The 15,292-nt window shown below is 34.7% G+C and overlaps 1 protein-coding gene across 1 annotated transcript in view; it reads left to right on the forward strand.

Annotated features, from left to right (window-relative positions):
- FAM227B (family with sequence similarity 227 member B) overlaps window positions 1-15,292 on the forward strand; it is a 193,735-nt gene that overhangs the window by 1,879 nt on the left and 176,564 nt on the right. Inside the window, exons 2-5 of the mRNA XM_084898380.1 lie at window positions 5,400-5,489; window positions 7,437-7,481; window positions 12,997-13,228; window positions 15,100-15,167. Coding sequence (XP_084754506.1) covers window positions 5,460-5,489; window positions 7,437-7,481; window positions 12,997-13,228; window positions 15,100-15,167 — 375 coding nt within the window. The 5' untranslated portion in view covers window positions 5,400-5,459. The remainder of the gene's footprint in view (window positions 1-5,399; window positions 5,490-7,436; window positions 7,482-12,996; window positions 13,229-15,099; window positions 15,168-15,292) is intronic.

Below are 15,292 nucleotides of genomic sequence, written 5' to 3' on the forward strand. Positions count from 1 at the left end.
TTTAACTGCTTTAGTTCAAGTGCACAGATTATGAAACAAATGATATGATTATTTAATTGAAGTTGCTCCAAAATATGTGTCTTAAAACAACCATTTTATTATGTTCATGAATTGTGTGTTCAGTAGGGCACAGAAGGATAGCTTTTTCTGATAACTCAGTTGGGAAGACTATGCATGCTAGCAGAGCTCCGATGTGTGGTCTCTCCATGTGGCCTGGGCTTCGTCATAGTATGGAGTGATACCTCCTAGTGTAGGTCCATGCGCTGAAGTCAAATGTTGCAATGGACAAGGCAGAAACTGCATGTCCTTTTTTATCTAGCCTCAAAAAATAATATAGTGTCACTTCTCTCACATTCTTTTGGTTATGAATCACAAGGCCTGTCCAGAGTTTAGGCGAAGGGACATAGAAGTTGCTTCTCAAAAGATTGCCAAATAATTTGTGGTCATATATAATTAATTCTTAAAATCAACATAGTAAATTTCTCTGCTGACAGAGGAAATCCCCAGATTTCAGTGGTTTAATACAATAAACTTTTATGTCTCACAAGAAATTGATTACAGGTGTTTTTAGTCAAATGAAATGTTAGACTTAAAGATACAGGTTTCTTTTTCTTTTTTTAGTGGTTCTGCTCTTTCTTTTAGGACTTGGAGTCCACAGCTGACAAGAAAGAAAGACTGATGAATCACGCAAAAAGTTTTAGAGATCAGCCCTAAAAATGGCATTTTTTTAATATCACTTTTCCCAGATTTCATTGGCCATAAATTGGTTTCCAGGCTGCAAGGGAGCCTGGGAAATGTAAAGAAACATACGTATATTGATGAGCATTAATAGTTTGCCACATTCTAAGCTTTTAACCAAAACAGTGGTTCCTAACCTCTCCACTCTATTTTCAACTTTTTTCAAAAGGAAAATTTTTTGAGGTCTTTTTAATATTACTTCTGTTATTTACTCCATATTTCAAAATATAGCTATACTGCAATTTTTTGATTTTTCAATCTCAGACATTATTCATTGACTTTCTCCTATGGAAGTCAATGACAAAGCTCTTTTATCATACCATCCCTAATTATTCAAACATCTCCCCCCCCCCCCACCCGTTTTTCATCCCCTCATCTCTCAGCATAGTAATATCACAGTTTTTGTTTAAATCAACATTTGTAAATATCAGTCAACCCTCACCATGTTAACTTTTCATGCAACCTGGTACTTTCCTTTGTCTTAATAAAATGCCATATTTATATATTTACTCTTTTGTAATCTGCCCTCAAATACTCTACCAAAGTGCTAAAACATCACAATCAAACACATCAGTTAATCTAGAAGATTAACTTTTTATACTCCAGATAGTCCTTCTAGACTAGAGCATTATAAACTCTAGTTCCTTCAGTATTGGTTGCTTTTACAATCCAATACTGCTCTCCTGTGTTGGATCCCTTGTTTATTTTTTCTTTGTTTTTATGAAACATAGCCTCCAGTACCTTCCTGAGAAAAGATGAATGGGAGTATGGTAGACAGATAATGAACACCCCCAAAGATGTCCACATCCTAATCTCCAAATCCTAGGAATATGTTTTCTTATATGGCAAAAGAAACCTTGCATAGCGCATGCAATTAATTTAAATACCTGAGATGGGGAAAATAACTGTGAATTATCTGGTTGGGCCATGCATAATCTCAAGTGTCCTTATAAGAGGAAGATAAGAGGACAGAGAGGGGAGAAGATGCTGCATTGCTGGCTTTGAGGTTGGAGGAAGGAGCTGAGGAGTAAAGAAATGGAGATGACTCCAAGAAACTAGAGAAGGCAAGGAAACAGATTCTCCCTTACTGCCTCCAGAAGGAGCATAGCCTTGCAGACCCGTTTCAGACTCCAATATCCAGGATTGTGAGATAATAAACCTGTGCTGTTTTAAGTGACTAAGTTTGTGCTCCTTTGTTATAGCAGCAATATGAAACTACTCTGTTTCCCCGAAAATAAGACAGTGTCTTATATTGATTTTTTGCTCCCAAAGATGTGCTAGGTCTTATTTTCAGGGGATGTCTTATTTTTCTATGAAGAAGAATATGGTACAAATTTATTGTTAAATGAAAATAAAGGAAATTTATAACCTGTATACGGTATGGAAGTATGGTAGTTGTCAACAAAAACCAGACAAACTGTGTATCCTACAGTATCAAGAATTTACTCATTTATTCAATGACAATCATATCATCATCTTCTGGAACATCATCATAACAATCCAATTCCTGAATTTCCTGGTGAATTTCTTTTGACTCCATTTCTTTCAGAATCAGTGGACCAAATCTCTCATGTTTAGCCTAGGGGGGGCCTTATTTTCGGGGGGATGCCTTATATTTCACTCAGAAGGAAACCTGTAAGTAGGTCTTATTTTCAGAGGATGTCTTATTTTTGGGGAAACACGGTAATACAGGGAGAAAGGTGATTTTTTTTAAACTACTTTTCAGATCTGAAAAATGTCACACACTTGATAGTCTGCCTACATTTAAATTTCTAGGTTGAAATCATTTTGCTGGAATAATCCTCTATTGCCAGATTTTTTCAGTTCCAACTCCCCCCACACTCCCCCGCAACAGACATTTTGTTTAATATTTAATTAATACCATTATATTTGTACTTTTAAAAATTCTCTATTACCTTACAATATGCTGTTTTGGTTTCAGGGATGTATTACCTTGTATCTTTCTAAGAATCTTAAAGACATTTTAAAGATTTTCTTCTATTCCCATTATCTGTATCCATTCAGATTTTATTTTCAGTTATTTGTTTGGATTTCTATGTTTTTGTTTTTATCTTTTTAAAATTTTTATAGTTATTTAAATATCAAGTAGTCCTTGTATTTCTATTCATATTGAAGAATGAGAATTAAATGGTGATAGGAAGTTCAGTGTGCCTGAACAGTGGTTGTCAAACAAATAGCTTCATAATAGGATCAAATTTTACATTGGAATATCCTCAAATATCTATAGAATAAAGGCACTAATGAAAATAAGAGCAGAAATCAATAATATTAAAAACAAATCTACACTGGAGTCCTTCTTAGAAAAGATTAATAAAATTGGTAAGTCTTTGGGGGAGTAGGGGGGGGAGACTGACCAAGAAAAAAGAGGAAACTAAAAGTACAAATACTAGTAATCAAAAAGGAAACATCCTGCAGATAGTGAAAACAATAAGAAGATATTAAGAACAAATATGTCAAACTATTTGACATTTTAATTTTTATTGATAAACACAATTTATCAAAACTGATGTCAGAGGAACTAGCCTTCCTGAATGATCCTATATTAATTTTGAAAAATTGTATCTGTATGAGTCTGCTCTGGCTACCATAATAGAATACCATGTAGTGGATGGCTAGAATAACAGAAATTTATTTTCTCACAGTTGTGGAGGCCAGAAAACCAAGATCAAAGTGCTATTAGGGCTGGTTTCTGGTGAGATCTTTCTTACCGGCTTATAGGTGGCTGCCTTCTCACTGTGTTCTTACATGGCCTTTGTGCCTTCAGGGAAATACCTCTCTGGCACCTTTTCCTCTTCTTATAAGGATTAGGGTCCCACCCACAAGACCTCATTTAACCTTGATATCTTCCCCAGAGGCAACATATCCAAATATACTCACATTGGGGGGTAGGACTTCAACATAGGAATTGGGTTTGGGAGAAACACAATCCTCCTCCTATATAATAAAAGGCTAATATGCAAATTGTCCCCAGAGGCAGGAGTTTGATCAATTGGGAGTTAGACGTGCACTGACCACCGGGGGCAGGACTAGCGAGTGGGTCGTGCCAGGCCAAGGTGGGTGCAAGTGGGGGTCCAATAGCCCTGCTGATTGCCCCACAGATTGGTCCTAATCACCTGCCAGGCCTAGGGACCCTACGCCTGCATGAATTTCATGCACTGGGCCTCTAGTTAATACTATAACAGTATTCTCATTTTAAAACTCCTCCTTAAGTTCAGATTTAGGTATTATCACCTGCAAGGTCTATCAAACATTTAAAGAAGAACTAGAATTGATCTTTCAGATTCCAAATTCTTTCAGAGAATAGAAAAAAAATTACCTTTTTTTTTTTTTTTTTTTTTTCCAGAATAACCTTAATTCCAAATTTTAACAATGTATTATAATAGAGAAAATTTCAGGCCAATATTTCTCATAAACAATTTGGCATAGGTTCATGATGAATGTTTCCTCTTCCATTGCTTTAAAAGATTGTGTATTCTGCAATCGTATGTTCTATAAATGTCAGTTAGGTTAAGTTGCTTGATAATGTTCAAATTATCTCCTTATTGATTTGTGTATATACCTGACTTATCAATTACTCAGAGAGATATGTTAAGAACTCCAAATATAATTGTGGTTTTGACAATATTTCTCATTAGTTTGATCAATTTTTGCTACATTTATTTTGAAGCTCTTTTATTAGTTGCAAACACATTTAGCACTGATATGTCCTCTGAATGAACTGGCTTTATCAATGTGAAGTAACCTTACTTAGGTATGGTAATACTGTTATCTTGAAGTCTACTTTATCTGATATTAATTTAGACACACCAGTTTTCTTAAGATTAGTATTCCAAATATTTCAGTAGTTTCTTTTTAAAATTTCTGTTTCTCTTGAAACATACCATTATTTTCATGAACTATATAATCCAATATATATTGTAAACCTTTAACATATTTATAATAGTTGCTTTAAAATCCTTATCTGCTAATTACCATAATTGTATTATCAGTGAATTCGTACGTATGAACTGTTTTCTCTTGATCATGGGTCCCATTTTCCTACTTCTCACATGTCTTTTAATTGTCTTATTGTGTATTAGATATTATGTGGAAAAAATGTGGAGACTGAAGTTTTAGTTCTAAGAGAGCACAAGCCTTTTTCTTACGTTGGCTTTTATTTTTTTATTTTATTTTATTTTATTTTTTAAAGGCATAAACATGGCTTTTATTTTTCTTTTTTTTTTAAATAAATTTTTACTGTTCATATTATTACAAATGTTCCTCCCTCCCCCCCCCCCCCCCCCCCACCATTGCTCTTGGCTGCAGCTTTCATTAGGTTGAGTTCACCTGTGATTAACCCACCTCCAGCATCCCTCTTCAAAGCCACCTCTTACATCTTGTCAGTATTCCATTGGAACGGGTTTGGACTGAAGTTTTAAATATTTTGGGTTCACCTTTCGAGTCAACTTTGTCAGGGCCTTGGAACCCCATTATTATAAGAACGCACTGGCCTATGTAAATGCTCTAACTTCCCAGTCTCCTCCACAGCTGCTGCTTTAAAAAAAAAAAGAAAAAGAATCGGGTGTGAGGTGTAGGCTGTAGGGGTAATTTTGGGTGTGTGTGTGTTTGGGTGTCTTTCAGACTCCTGTTTGTTTCCCCAGCTCACATTGACACCTAAGGCCCAGCCTGACTTCTCTTCGTCTCTGCAAAATTACTGAATCATGGGAAGCCAACACAGATCTTATTACTGGGTAAGGAAGCTGCAACAGCGTCATGCTCGCTTATAAAGGGCATATTTCTCTCTGGGTTTCAGGTCAGCAAGGCTGCCAGGTAAGGCAGCTTTCTGGGTTTTCAAACTGTGCAGTTGCGCAGAGCCTCATGACTAGGCAGCCCTACACTTGGTTTAATTATATAACTGTTCCTGCTCACTGGCTTCCTGCACTCTTCCCTAACCCATAGAAAGGTAAGCTTTTTATTTGATCCAGGTTTTTCTTGTTGTTACCATGGAAGCATAAGTGTTTTGCATTGTACTACATCCTAACATGAGCCTTTCTTCCTTTTAACTGAGAACTTTGGGATTTTATGTTGAAATTAGCTGAACTTTCCTACACAAGTTTCATTTCCTTAATTCATTTTCTAATTCCCTTTTATTGAACTGTGGATATTACTATAGTGCTTTGTACTAGAAGTGATTTGTATGAGACAGAGATTACAAGAAAAAAAGTCAAAATGTAATTGGTTTTAATTTGGCTCCTTTATATTCTGATCATTTCAAAATACACTCAAAGCTTCTTTCTAGCCAAACTACTATAATAACTATCCCTGAACATATATCATGGACATTTTTTTCTCTACACATTTTGTGTTACTTCGCTCTTATTCCCGCACTTCTCAATCTGACTTGCCCTAGAGTTTCACGCTTTCCATGAAATTCCCCTGACAGCTGTATGCATCTTTGTATCTGAACACTTATTTTTTGTGATTGTTACACATATTCTTTATTTTTTCATTACTGTATTATCTATTAATATATTTACTTATATTCATCATCTATTTTAAACAGTATTAAGAGAATGAAATATTATCTTCAACTCAGATGTGGTTATTTTTATAGAATATGGCCTTGTGAATTTCTAATCTTGATCATTTTATCTATTGATAACAAATATGTGTTTTAGTACATTAAAATGTAATGCAACCTTTTCAGACAGATCATCATCAGCCCATTAGGGTATTAATAGTATAATAGGATATTCTGAATTTCTCTTATTTTGCTCTTCTCACTAGTTTTTTTTTTTCTTATTTAAAAAAATATATAAACACGCATTTCTCTGACATTCATCTACTCATTTATTAATTAATGAACACTTTAAGTACTTATTATGCATTGGCCATAGGCCAGCCTCTGTGTGAAATTTTGACAATTCTGCAGTGATTACACCATAGTTTCTATCCTTGTAAAAATACAAAATCTGCTGTCTGTTACCATAGAGAACCTTTTTTGGGGACCAAATTAGGCTTCCTAGAAAAAATTACTTAGAATTTGATATTTGATGTAAGAGTTAAATAGGCCAAGAATGGGTTGGAGGAAGAGGGTTTGGAACAGGGAGCCTTCTAAGCAGCAGGAAGAATGTGTACACAGTCTCTAAGGCAAGGAAGAGCAATATGTAGTCTCTATTAAAATTAACTTGTCTAATGAAAGGATACATTTTTAACATACAAGAAACTGCTAATAAAAATAGGGTTATTATCAATATTTATTATACTGAAACATCCAAATATTTAAAGTATTTTCACCATGTCACTAGTGTGGCTTTTTAAATACTTCATCTTCAAGAGGAGCATGTTATTGCATTTTGGCTCTGGATTTGTTGTAGACACCCTCCCAGAGAGCCCAAAATATCTTTTAACTCTTGTAGGAATTTGAAATGAGGACATTCAGGAGGATTCGTGTGGAGCTTTTCTGTAGGAGTCGGGTAGCAGAGGGAATCCTCTTAATAGAATTTGGGTTGGAGGCACAGAATTTAAACACTGATCTCTGTCACTTTTCAAAGAACAGGGACTTTACAAAGTGAGTATTTTACAGTATCTTATGGCTCTGAAAATTATAACAAGTTGTGTTTTTATTTACTTAAATTCTAAGCATTAGAAACAATCTGAATTTATGTTAATGAACAATATTGATTTTTCTTTATTAGCGACCTCCAAGGAACATTGAAGAATTCTTAAAGTTACACAATTTGGTGAGTAGAGTATCCTGTTTTATGTACCAGTACATCTTTTAAAATATCAGTCCTGGAGATGGAAAAAGCTTAGGGAAAAGCTTTAATGATAGGATATAATAACTCTTATGGGTTCCATTTTTTTTGTTCTTTCTTTATTGAATTTATTGGGGTGGCATTGGTTAATAAAATTATACAAGTTTCAGGTTTACAATTCTATAATACATCATCTGTATATTGTGTGTTCATCATCCAAAGTCAAATTTTCTTCCATGATGATTTATTGCTCATTTACTCTCTTCTATAATACCTCTCCCTCCACCCATTCTCCTTAACATCTGGTAATTACCATATTGTTGTCTGTGTCTACAAGGTGCAATTTCTTGGTTTGTTTGTTTAATCCCTTTACCTTTTTAACTCAGCCCTCTGACCCCCTTCCTTCTAATAGCTTTCAGTCTGCTTTCTATATCTATGAGTCTGTTTCTATTTTGTTTGTTCATTAGATTCTACATATAGGTGATATTATGTGATATTTGTCTTTCTCTGACTGGCTTATTTCATTTAGCATAATACTCTCCAGGTCCATCCATGCTGTTGCAAAAGGTAAGATTTTCTTCTTTTGTATGACCGAGCAGTACTCCATTGTGTAATTGTACCACAGCTTATCTGTGCACTCACCTACTAATGGGAGTTTGAGCTGATTCCACATCTTGGCTATTGTAAATAACACTACAATGAATGTGGAAAATACATTTCAATGTAGGAAATTTTTATAAATAGTTGCCTCCTTTTAGTAACTATTCTATCTCATAGCTGTTCCTTCTTGTCAATATTCTATTCTCTTTTCCACTTTTAAAAATTCTAGTCCAATGTCCTATCAGAAGAATTATATAGACATACCTGTGTTGTTTTGCTAATGTAAAATTTTTGTCTCGTATATTTACACCTTAAAGAAAATCTGACAGTTTTTCTTACTTACATCATTTACATTCACCTCAGCTGAGACAGGTATTGCAGTGGTGTTACATCAGTATTCTTTGATGTTGAATCAGGGTAAAATATTTAAAATGTGTTTTTATGTTGAAAGCTCCAGTTTCCATTATGTGTAACTACTGACTCCTGGAGTTATTGGGATTGAATGGGTTTTCTCTTGGGTTCATGCAGTTGTGAATCTGAAGGTCAGGTTTGTTTTGTGTTGAGGAGTGTCAAAGGCTAGGAAAACGATGTCAATGTGGAAGGCAGAGAGGCTTTTTTAATGCGGTGTGTACATGTTTTGAATAGATTAGACTTTAATTTGCACTTACTTATGCTTAAATGTAAACAGAATTTGCTGTGACTAACCTCTTAACGAGTTTCAAAAGTACCTATTTTTAAATATCTATTTTCTGTTATTATATTTGTTTAAGTAAGTGTCCTTATTTTCTTAATGTTTTTAAAAAGGATTAAAATCCCTTTAGGAGTAAAATTAACATGTTCTTAATTTTCAAAAGTTTGTTTCAATCACTGGGGCAAAGCAAAAATTTTGAAATACTTTTAGGATAAGCTTTTGCAAATATTTTAATTTAAATAATGATGGAAATGTGCTGTAGGTTAATCACAATGTTATGGGTCTTTTTTAATGTTAAGGGAAAGGTGTTACAGTTAAAATTAAGCCAAACTCAGCAAAATTATGAGACATTTGGACTATACCATCATGCATGTTTGAGAACCTATGATTTCAGATGAAATTTTCCAAATATTTGAAGTTAAAATGCGTAGTCACTCTGTTCAAATTAAGAATAATACTAACCAAATTAGATCACAGGTTTATGCCTTTCACCAAAGATAGAATAAAATCAAACTTAAAGTGCCATCCTTGTTTGCAAAGGACATCTATATTGATGGCCTTCCATTTTTATCAGCTAACATTTAATAAAACATATCCAGTTGTACCATTTTTGTCATTTATGGGTGTGTCTGTACAGTTTTTCTTATTGTAATCGTTTCCCAACAAAATACAGTTGTTTTTTTAAGGTTGGGCCATGTCTATTCATTGCCAAACTATTGGTTATTTGAGGACATCTAGGAATAAAATGACTGTATATTTAATTTTTTGTTTGCTGGACAAAACTAGACAATAGTAAAAAACATAAACTCCATAAAACTCATTTAAAACTTATTTTTGATTACCTATTGTGCATCAGGCACATAGACATTTACTAGGTGTACCAGTTAATCAGATTATTTTCAATAGATGGAGTTACACATATGTTGATATATATGCAATTTTATATGTATGCTTTTTGTTGTATTGACAGCAAGCTTCAAAACTTCATATGTCAAATTTTCTGAAGGTGTTAACATCATAGATATTTTTACATTTAAAATTGTCAAATTTCGTGTCAGAAAAAGAGCATTTGCGGGAAGTTTTAATTCACTATTTTGAAGAAAAAGTAATTATATACTTCGGGAAGCTTATGTTGAACATGCTCTATCTCAAGATACTTGTGACCACTGGCTTAAATGCTTTAAAGGTAATGATTTCGATGTGAAAGACAAAAAACGTCCAGGTCAACCGAAAAAGTTTGAAGACCAACAATTGCAAGTGTTAGTGGATGAAGATGCATGTCAAACTCAAAAACAACTTGCAGAAAGATTAAACTCTGCTCAGCAAACAATTTCTGATCATTTACAAGCAATGGGAAAAATTTTAAAGGAAGGAAAATGGGTGCCACATCAGCTAAATGGAAAACCAAAAAGTCATTAGTAAAATGTTGCTTCAACATCATGAAAGAAAGTCTTTTTTTGCGCTGACTTGTGACTGGCAATGAAAAGTGGATTTATTTTGAGAATCGAAAGTGCACAAAATCATGGGTTGATCCAGGTCAACCATCAACATCGACTGCAAGGCCAAATTGATTCAGAAAGAAGACAATGCTCTGTGTTTGGTGGGATCGGGAAGGTGTGGTATATTATGAGCTTCTAAAACCAGGTGAAACCATTAATACTGATTGCTACTGACAACAAATAATCAATTTGAACCACACTTTGATTGTGAAACAACCAGAATGTGCCAGAAGATATGGCAAAATAATTTTGCTTCATGATAACACACCATCACACACTTCAAAACCAGTTAAAGACCCATTAAAAGACCTTGAGTGGAAAGTATTAACCTACCCGCCGCATTCACCAGACCTTGCTCCTTCAGATTATCACTTGTTTGGACCGATGGCACATGCACTTTCTGAGCAGCACTTCAAAACATACTAAGAAGTGGAAAATTGGATCTCTGAATGGTTTGCTTCAAAACAATAAAAGTTCTATTGGGACAGTATCCACAGATTACCTGAAAGATGGGGAAAATGTATAGCTAGCGATGGGCATTACTTATAATAAAGCACTTTTGATGTTTCTCTTGAAATTATCATGTTTTCTTTGATTACAAAATCTGCCATTATTAACTGGTACACCTAGTAGAATATATTAATGAATTAAAAAGGGGAAAGGTCTTGCCTTTATGAAGTTGCAATTCTTTTTTAAATGTGGCATATTATAAACAAGTAAATAAAACAAAAGAGAAATTGAAATATACTCTAAATCACTTATGACTAAGCCTATCTCCATTTAATTTTTCTAAAATATAAAAGCAAAGGTATGTATTTTCATAGTTGTGTGGTAGTTAAAATCATACACTCTGGGCTCAGATTGCCAGGTTGCTTATGTTCAAATCCCAGCTCTGCTACTAATTAGCATTAGAACAGTACCTGGAACCTTCTTGTCAGCTTTCAGTTTCTTATACTTTACTAGGGGCCAGTGCATGAAACTCATGCACAGGTAGGGTCCCTAGGCCTGGCCTGTTATCAGGACCATTCTGTGGGGCAACTGGCAGGGCAATCGGGGGTGGAGGGGCCCTGCTGGCACCCACCTTGGCTGGCCTAGGGCCTGCGGATTGGGGGAAGCTCCTCTGTTGAGAGTCTGCCCCCTGGTAGTCAGTGCGTGTCATAGTGATCAGTCTTTCTCTTAGTCGTTCCACTGGTCATTCCACCCTTTGGTCGATTTGCATATTAGGCTTTTATATATAGGACTAGAGGCCCGATGCAAGAAATTCATGCATGGGAGGTGTCCCTCAGCCCAGCCTGCACCCTCTCTAATCTGGGACCCCTCGAGGGATGTCTGACTGCTCGATTAGGCCAGATCCTAGGATCAGGCTGTCGGACATCCCTCTCACAATTCAGGACTGCTGGCTCCCAATGCTCACCTGCCTGCCTTTCTGATTGCCCCTAACCACTTTTGCCTGCCAGGCTGATTGATGCCTAACTGCTCCCCTGCCAGCTTGGTCACACCTAACTGCCCTCCCCTGCAGGCCTGGTCACCCCTAACTGCCCTCCCCTGCAGGCCTGGTCACCCCTTATCATACAAGTTCCAAAATTCATTCTCTTACTTACCATCCCTTGATTATTTTGGCTAAATTTCTTGGTTTTGTTATTAATTAATTACATTGAAATATAATCTTTTATTTGGTTTGCAAACATTAATGTTGTGATTCTCCTTCTATTCCTATTATTTTCCTCTCGTTTCTTCATATCCTTCCCTTCCTGAGTAATTTAGTCCTAAAGCCATTTGGGGGCCAAAACAAGGCAGGCCTCCAAATTGGCAGGGGAGAAAGGGATTCACTGTGATAATGTAGAGCAAGCTGTCTGAACTCAACCACAGTGAGGAGGGTGTCCAGGTTACACCATAGGTGTTAGAGTCCAAGGGAATGAGGATGGTATCCACATGTAGCCAGGGGAAGGAATGAAGGGTGATTTCAGGACGTGGGAGGTAGGCTATGGCCTGATGTGGGAAGTCAGAGCCCAAGTTGGGGTAAGGAGTGTATCTCTATAGAAGGGGCAGCCTGGCAAGAGGTTCAGAGCCTGAGTAGGATGAGAAGGGCATCCAATGGAGAAGAAGCTACCAATAGGTAGAAGAGATTGGTTAGTGATCATCTGAGAAGATAGGTAAAATAAATACATATATTAAAGATGATGGCAGCTAGGTTTTTCATTGTTGGAGATGATAATTATAACATGGAAAGAGAGAAAATATAATGTTTGAAATTGGAATTAGAAATACCAGTGTGGTTTTTAAGTATACAAAAAAAACTGAGGAGCTAAAGACATTTGAAGAAAAATGAATGTGTAATACTACACTAGATCCTTTTGCTATAAAGTACATTATTGGTTCAATTGATGAAACTTGAGTAGAATCTGAGGGTTAGCTAGGAAACAGTATATCAATATCAATTTCCTGAGTCTGATAATTAATTTTGGTTATATAGAACAATGTATTTGCTTTTAGAAAATACACCCTAAAGTATTCAAGAATGGTAGGTAAGCAACTTGTTTTCAAATGATTTAGGACAAAAAGTTTTTATAAAGCATTTAAAACTTATAAAGTTTATGATTGTTTCAAGAATTTTAAAGAATACATTTAATAAAAAAAATAATGCTGTGTAATAAAATCTAGTTGATTTTAGCTAGTTGATTTAAGTTGTATTGGATAACATTTTTTGCAGGATCATTGGCCAGGGGAAATCATCTTTCGAGATAAAGATAAATGGGCGTACATTCTGAGGAAAATAAAAGAAGATAGTTCATTTAATTCCATTTATACACACCTATGGGAAAATGTCCCTCGAAGATATAGTGCAATCATGATCATGGAGTCAAGATTAGAGGAATGTTCAATTCTTTTGAAAAACCATGCCTCTAAAATTCTTGAGTGGGAAAAAGTAGTTTCTACGAAAGGTAAACCACATTTTTATATGAGTAGAGCAAATGTCAGTTGTGTCTGTATGGTTATATATCTATCTATGTCTGTCTATCTGTCTCTGGGTGCAGTCTCATAAATAATGAAATCCTAAGGCATAAAATATCTAAAAAAACATTATAATAAATTTATTTTATTTTATTTTCATATGGTCCAGTACAGATTTTTTAGTTGAACATGAACATGTGGAATCAAAGAAAGTATTGCTAGGACAAAAACTCAAATAGTTATGAACTTTGTTAAGCTGGAACAGGGGTAGCCAAATATCAGGGAAACAGGATGGATTATATAAACTGATACTGGAACCAGAGATAAGCAAGCCAGCAAGAGTCAGGTTATAAGAACATAAATACCTAAAACCCAAAGTAGAGGGGGTGAGAGTGGATTTACATTCCCTAGTTTAGCTTGAGGGAAGGTAGTGATAATTATTCAGAACTGAATAACTGCATACTGGGTAAAAAGCATATCTGCTAGGAATGATAATTTTTTACTTCTTTTGAGTATTTGTATTACTTTTTTATTATTTAATTAACACTTTCAGTATCTAAAAGTTTTTAGATACTAATGGGGATACTTATCTTATTTTTTATTTAATGGGCAAACTTGTCATGGGTAAGCCTTAAAAATGCTGATATTAGTTATACCTATAAAGTATTTTCAATGTATTAAATAAATTTAATTAGTCACATTATTTAGATATTTAATATTCTTTTCTTTTAAATATATTTTATTGATTTTTTACAGAGAGGAAGGGAGAGAGATAGAGAGCTAGAAACATCAATGAGAGAGAAACATCAACCAGCTGCCTCTTGCACACCCCCTACTGGGGATGTGCCCGCAACCAATGTACATGCCCTTGACCTGAATCGAACCTGGGACCCTTCAGTCCGCAGACTGACGCTCTACCACTGAGCCAAACCTGTTTCGGCTAGATATTTAATATTCTTTTATGGATCTCTATTTTTCAAATTCTGAGAATGTGTTTAAATACACTATTACTAAGTTTTATTTTAAATTTTCTTATTTAATTTTGTATTTTTAATATAAAATACTTTGAAGCATATATATATATATATATATATATATATATATATGGAGAGAGAGAGATAAAGTACATATGTGTATACTTTAAAAAACTAATTTTATGTATATTAATTATCCTCAATATGTAAATATCAAAGCTTGACTCAAGTTTAGATTAACTGACTTCAGAGCTCCCTAGAGCAGTGGTCGGCAAACTCATTAGTTAACAGAGCCAAATAGCAACAGTACAAAGATTGAAATTTCTTTTGAGAGCCAAAATTTTTAAACTTAAATTTCTTCTAACGCCACTTCTTCAAATCAGACTCAACCAGACCGTGGTATTTTGTGGAAGGGCAACACTCAAGGGGCCAAAGAACCACATGTGGCTCGTGAACCACAGTTGGCCGACCACGGCCCTAGAGTCTCACTGGTCCATGTTTCAAAGTCCTGTACTTTCTGGAATTTAAGGTGACCATGAAACCGTAATGCAAGTGACTGAACTATTTAAATAACATGGGCTTATTCATGTTATTGTTGATGTAAAACTTTAGTTATAGGAGTAAGTACTAAAGACATACTAGTTGGAACATGACATTTCTGTAAAACAAAAGAAACAGAAGAAATAATAGTAATTTACTCATTCAACAAGTGTTTGTATATCTAGCATTATGCTTATCAAAATAGCTAGTTTATCCCATTGAATAGTTTTATGTATATTTTATTTAAAGTACTTACAGCTTTTTCACTTTTAAAGGCAATATATATGTGTATACACATACACACAAATACACATATATATGTTGTGAATTCTTGTTTTTTTTTTAAGGTATTATTGGGAAATTGGAAAAATATGAGGCATTTTTAAAGAAGCACCCTAAGAAAAAGATGATAATGGTATGGTATTTGTTTTCATTCTTGAAAAATTATATTCCACAGAAAATATAATCACTGTAATTGCATGGATAACTTTTTGAAATGTTCTTACAGGTTTTTTTTTTTTTTATCATCTACCTATCTCT

Source organism: Pipistrellus hanaki (assembly GCF_964339955.1).
Source record: "Pipistrellus hanaki genome assembly, chromosome: 1".
In the NCBI taxonomy this organism is placed as follows: domain Eukaryota; kingdom Metazoa; phylum Chordata; class Mammalia; order Chiroptera; family Vespertilionidae; genus Pipistrellus; species Pipistrellus hanaki.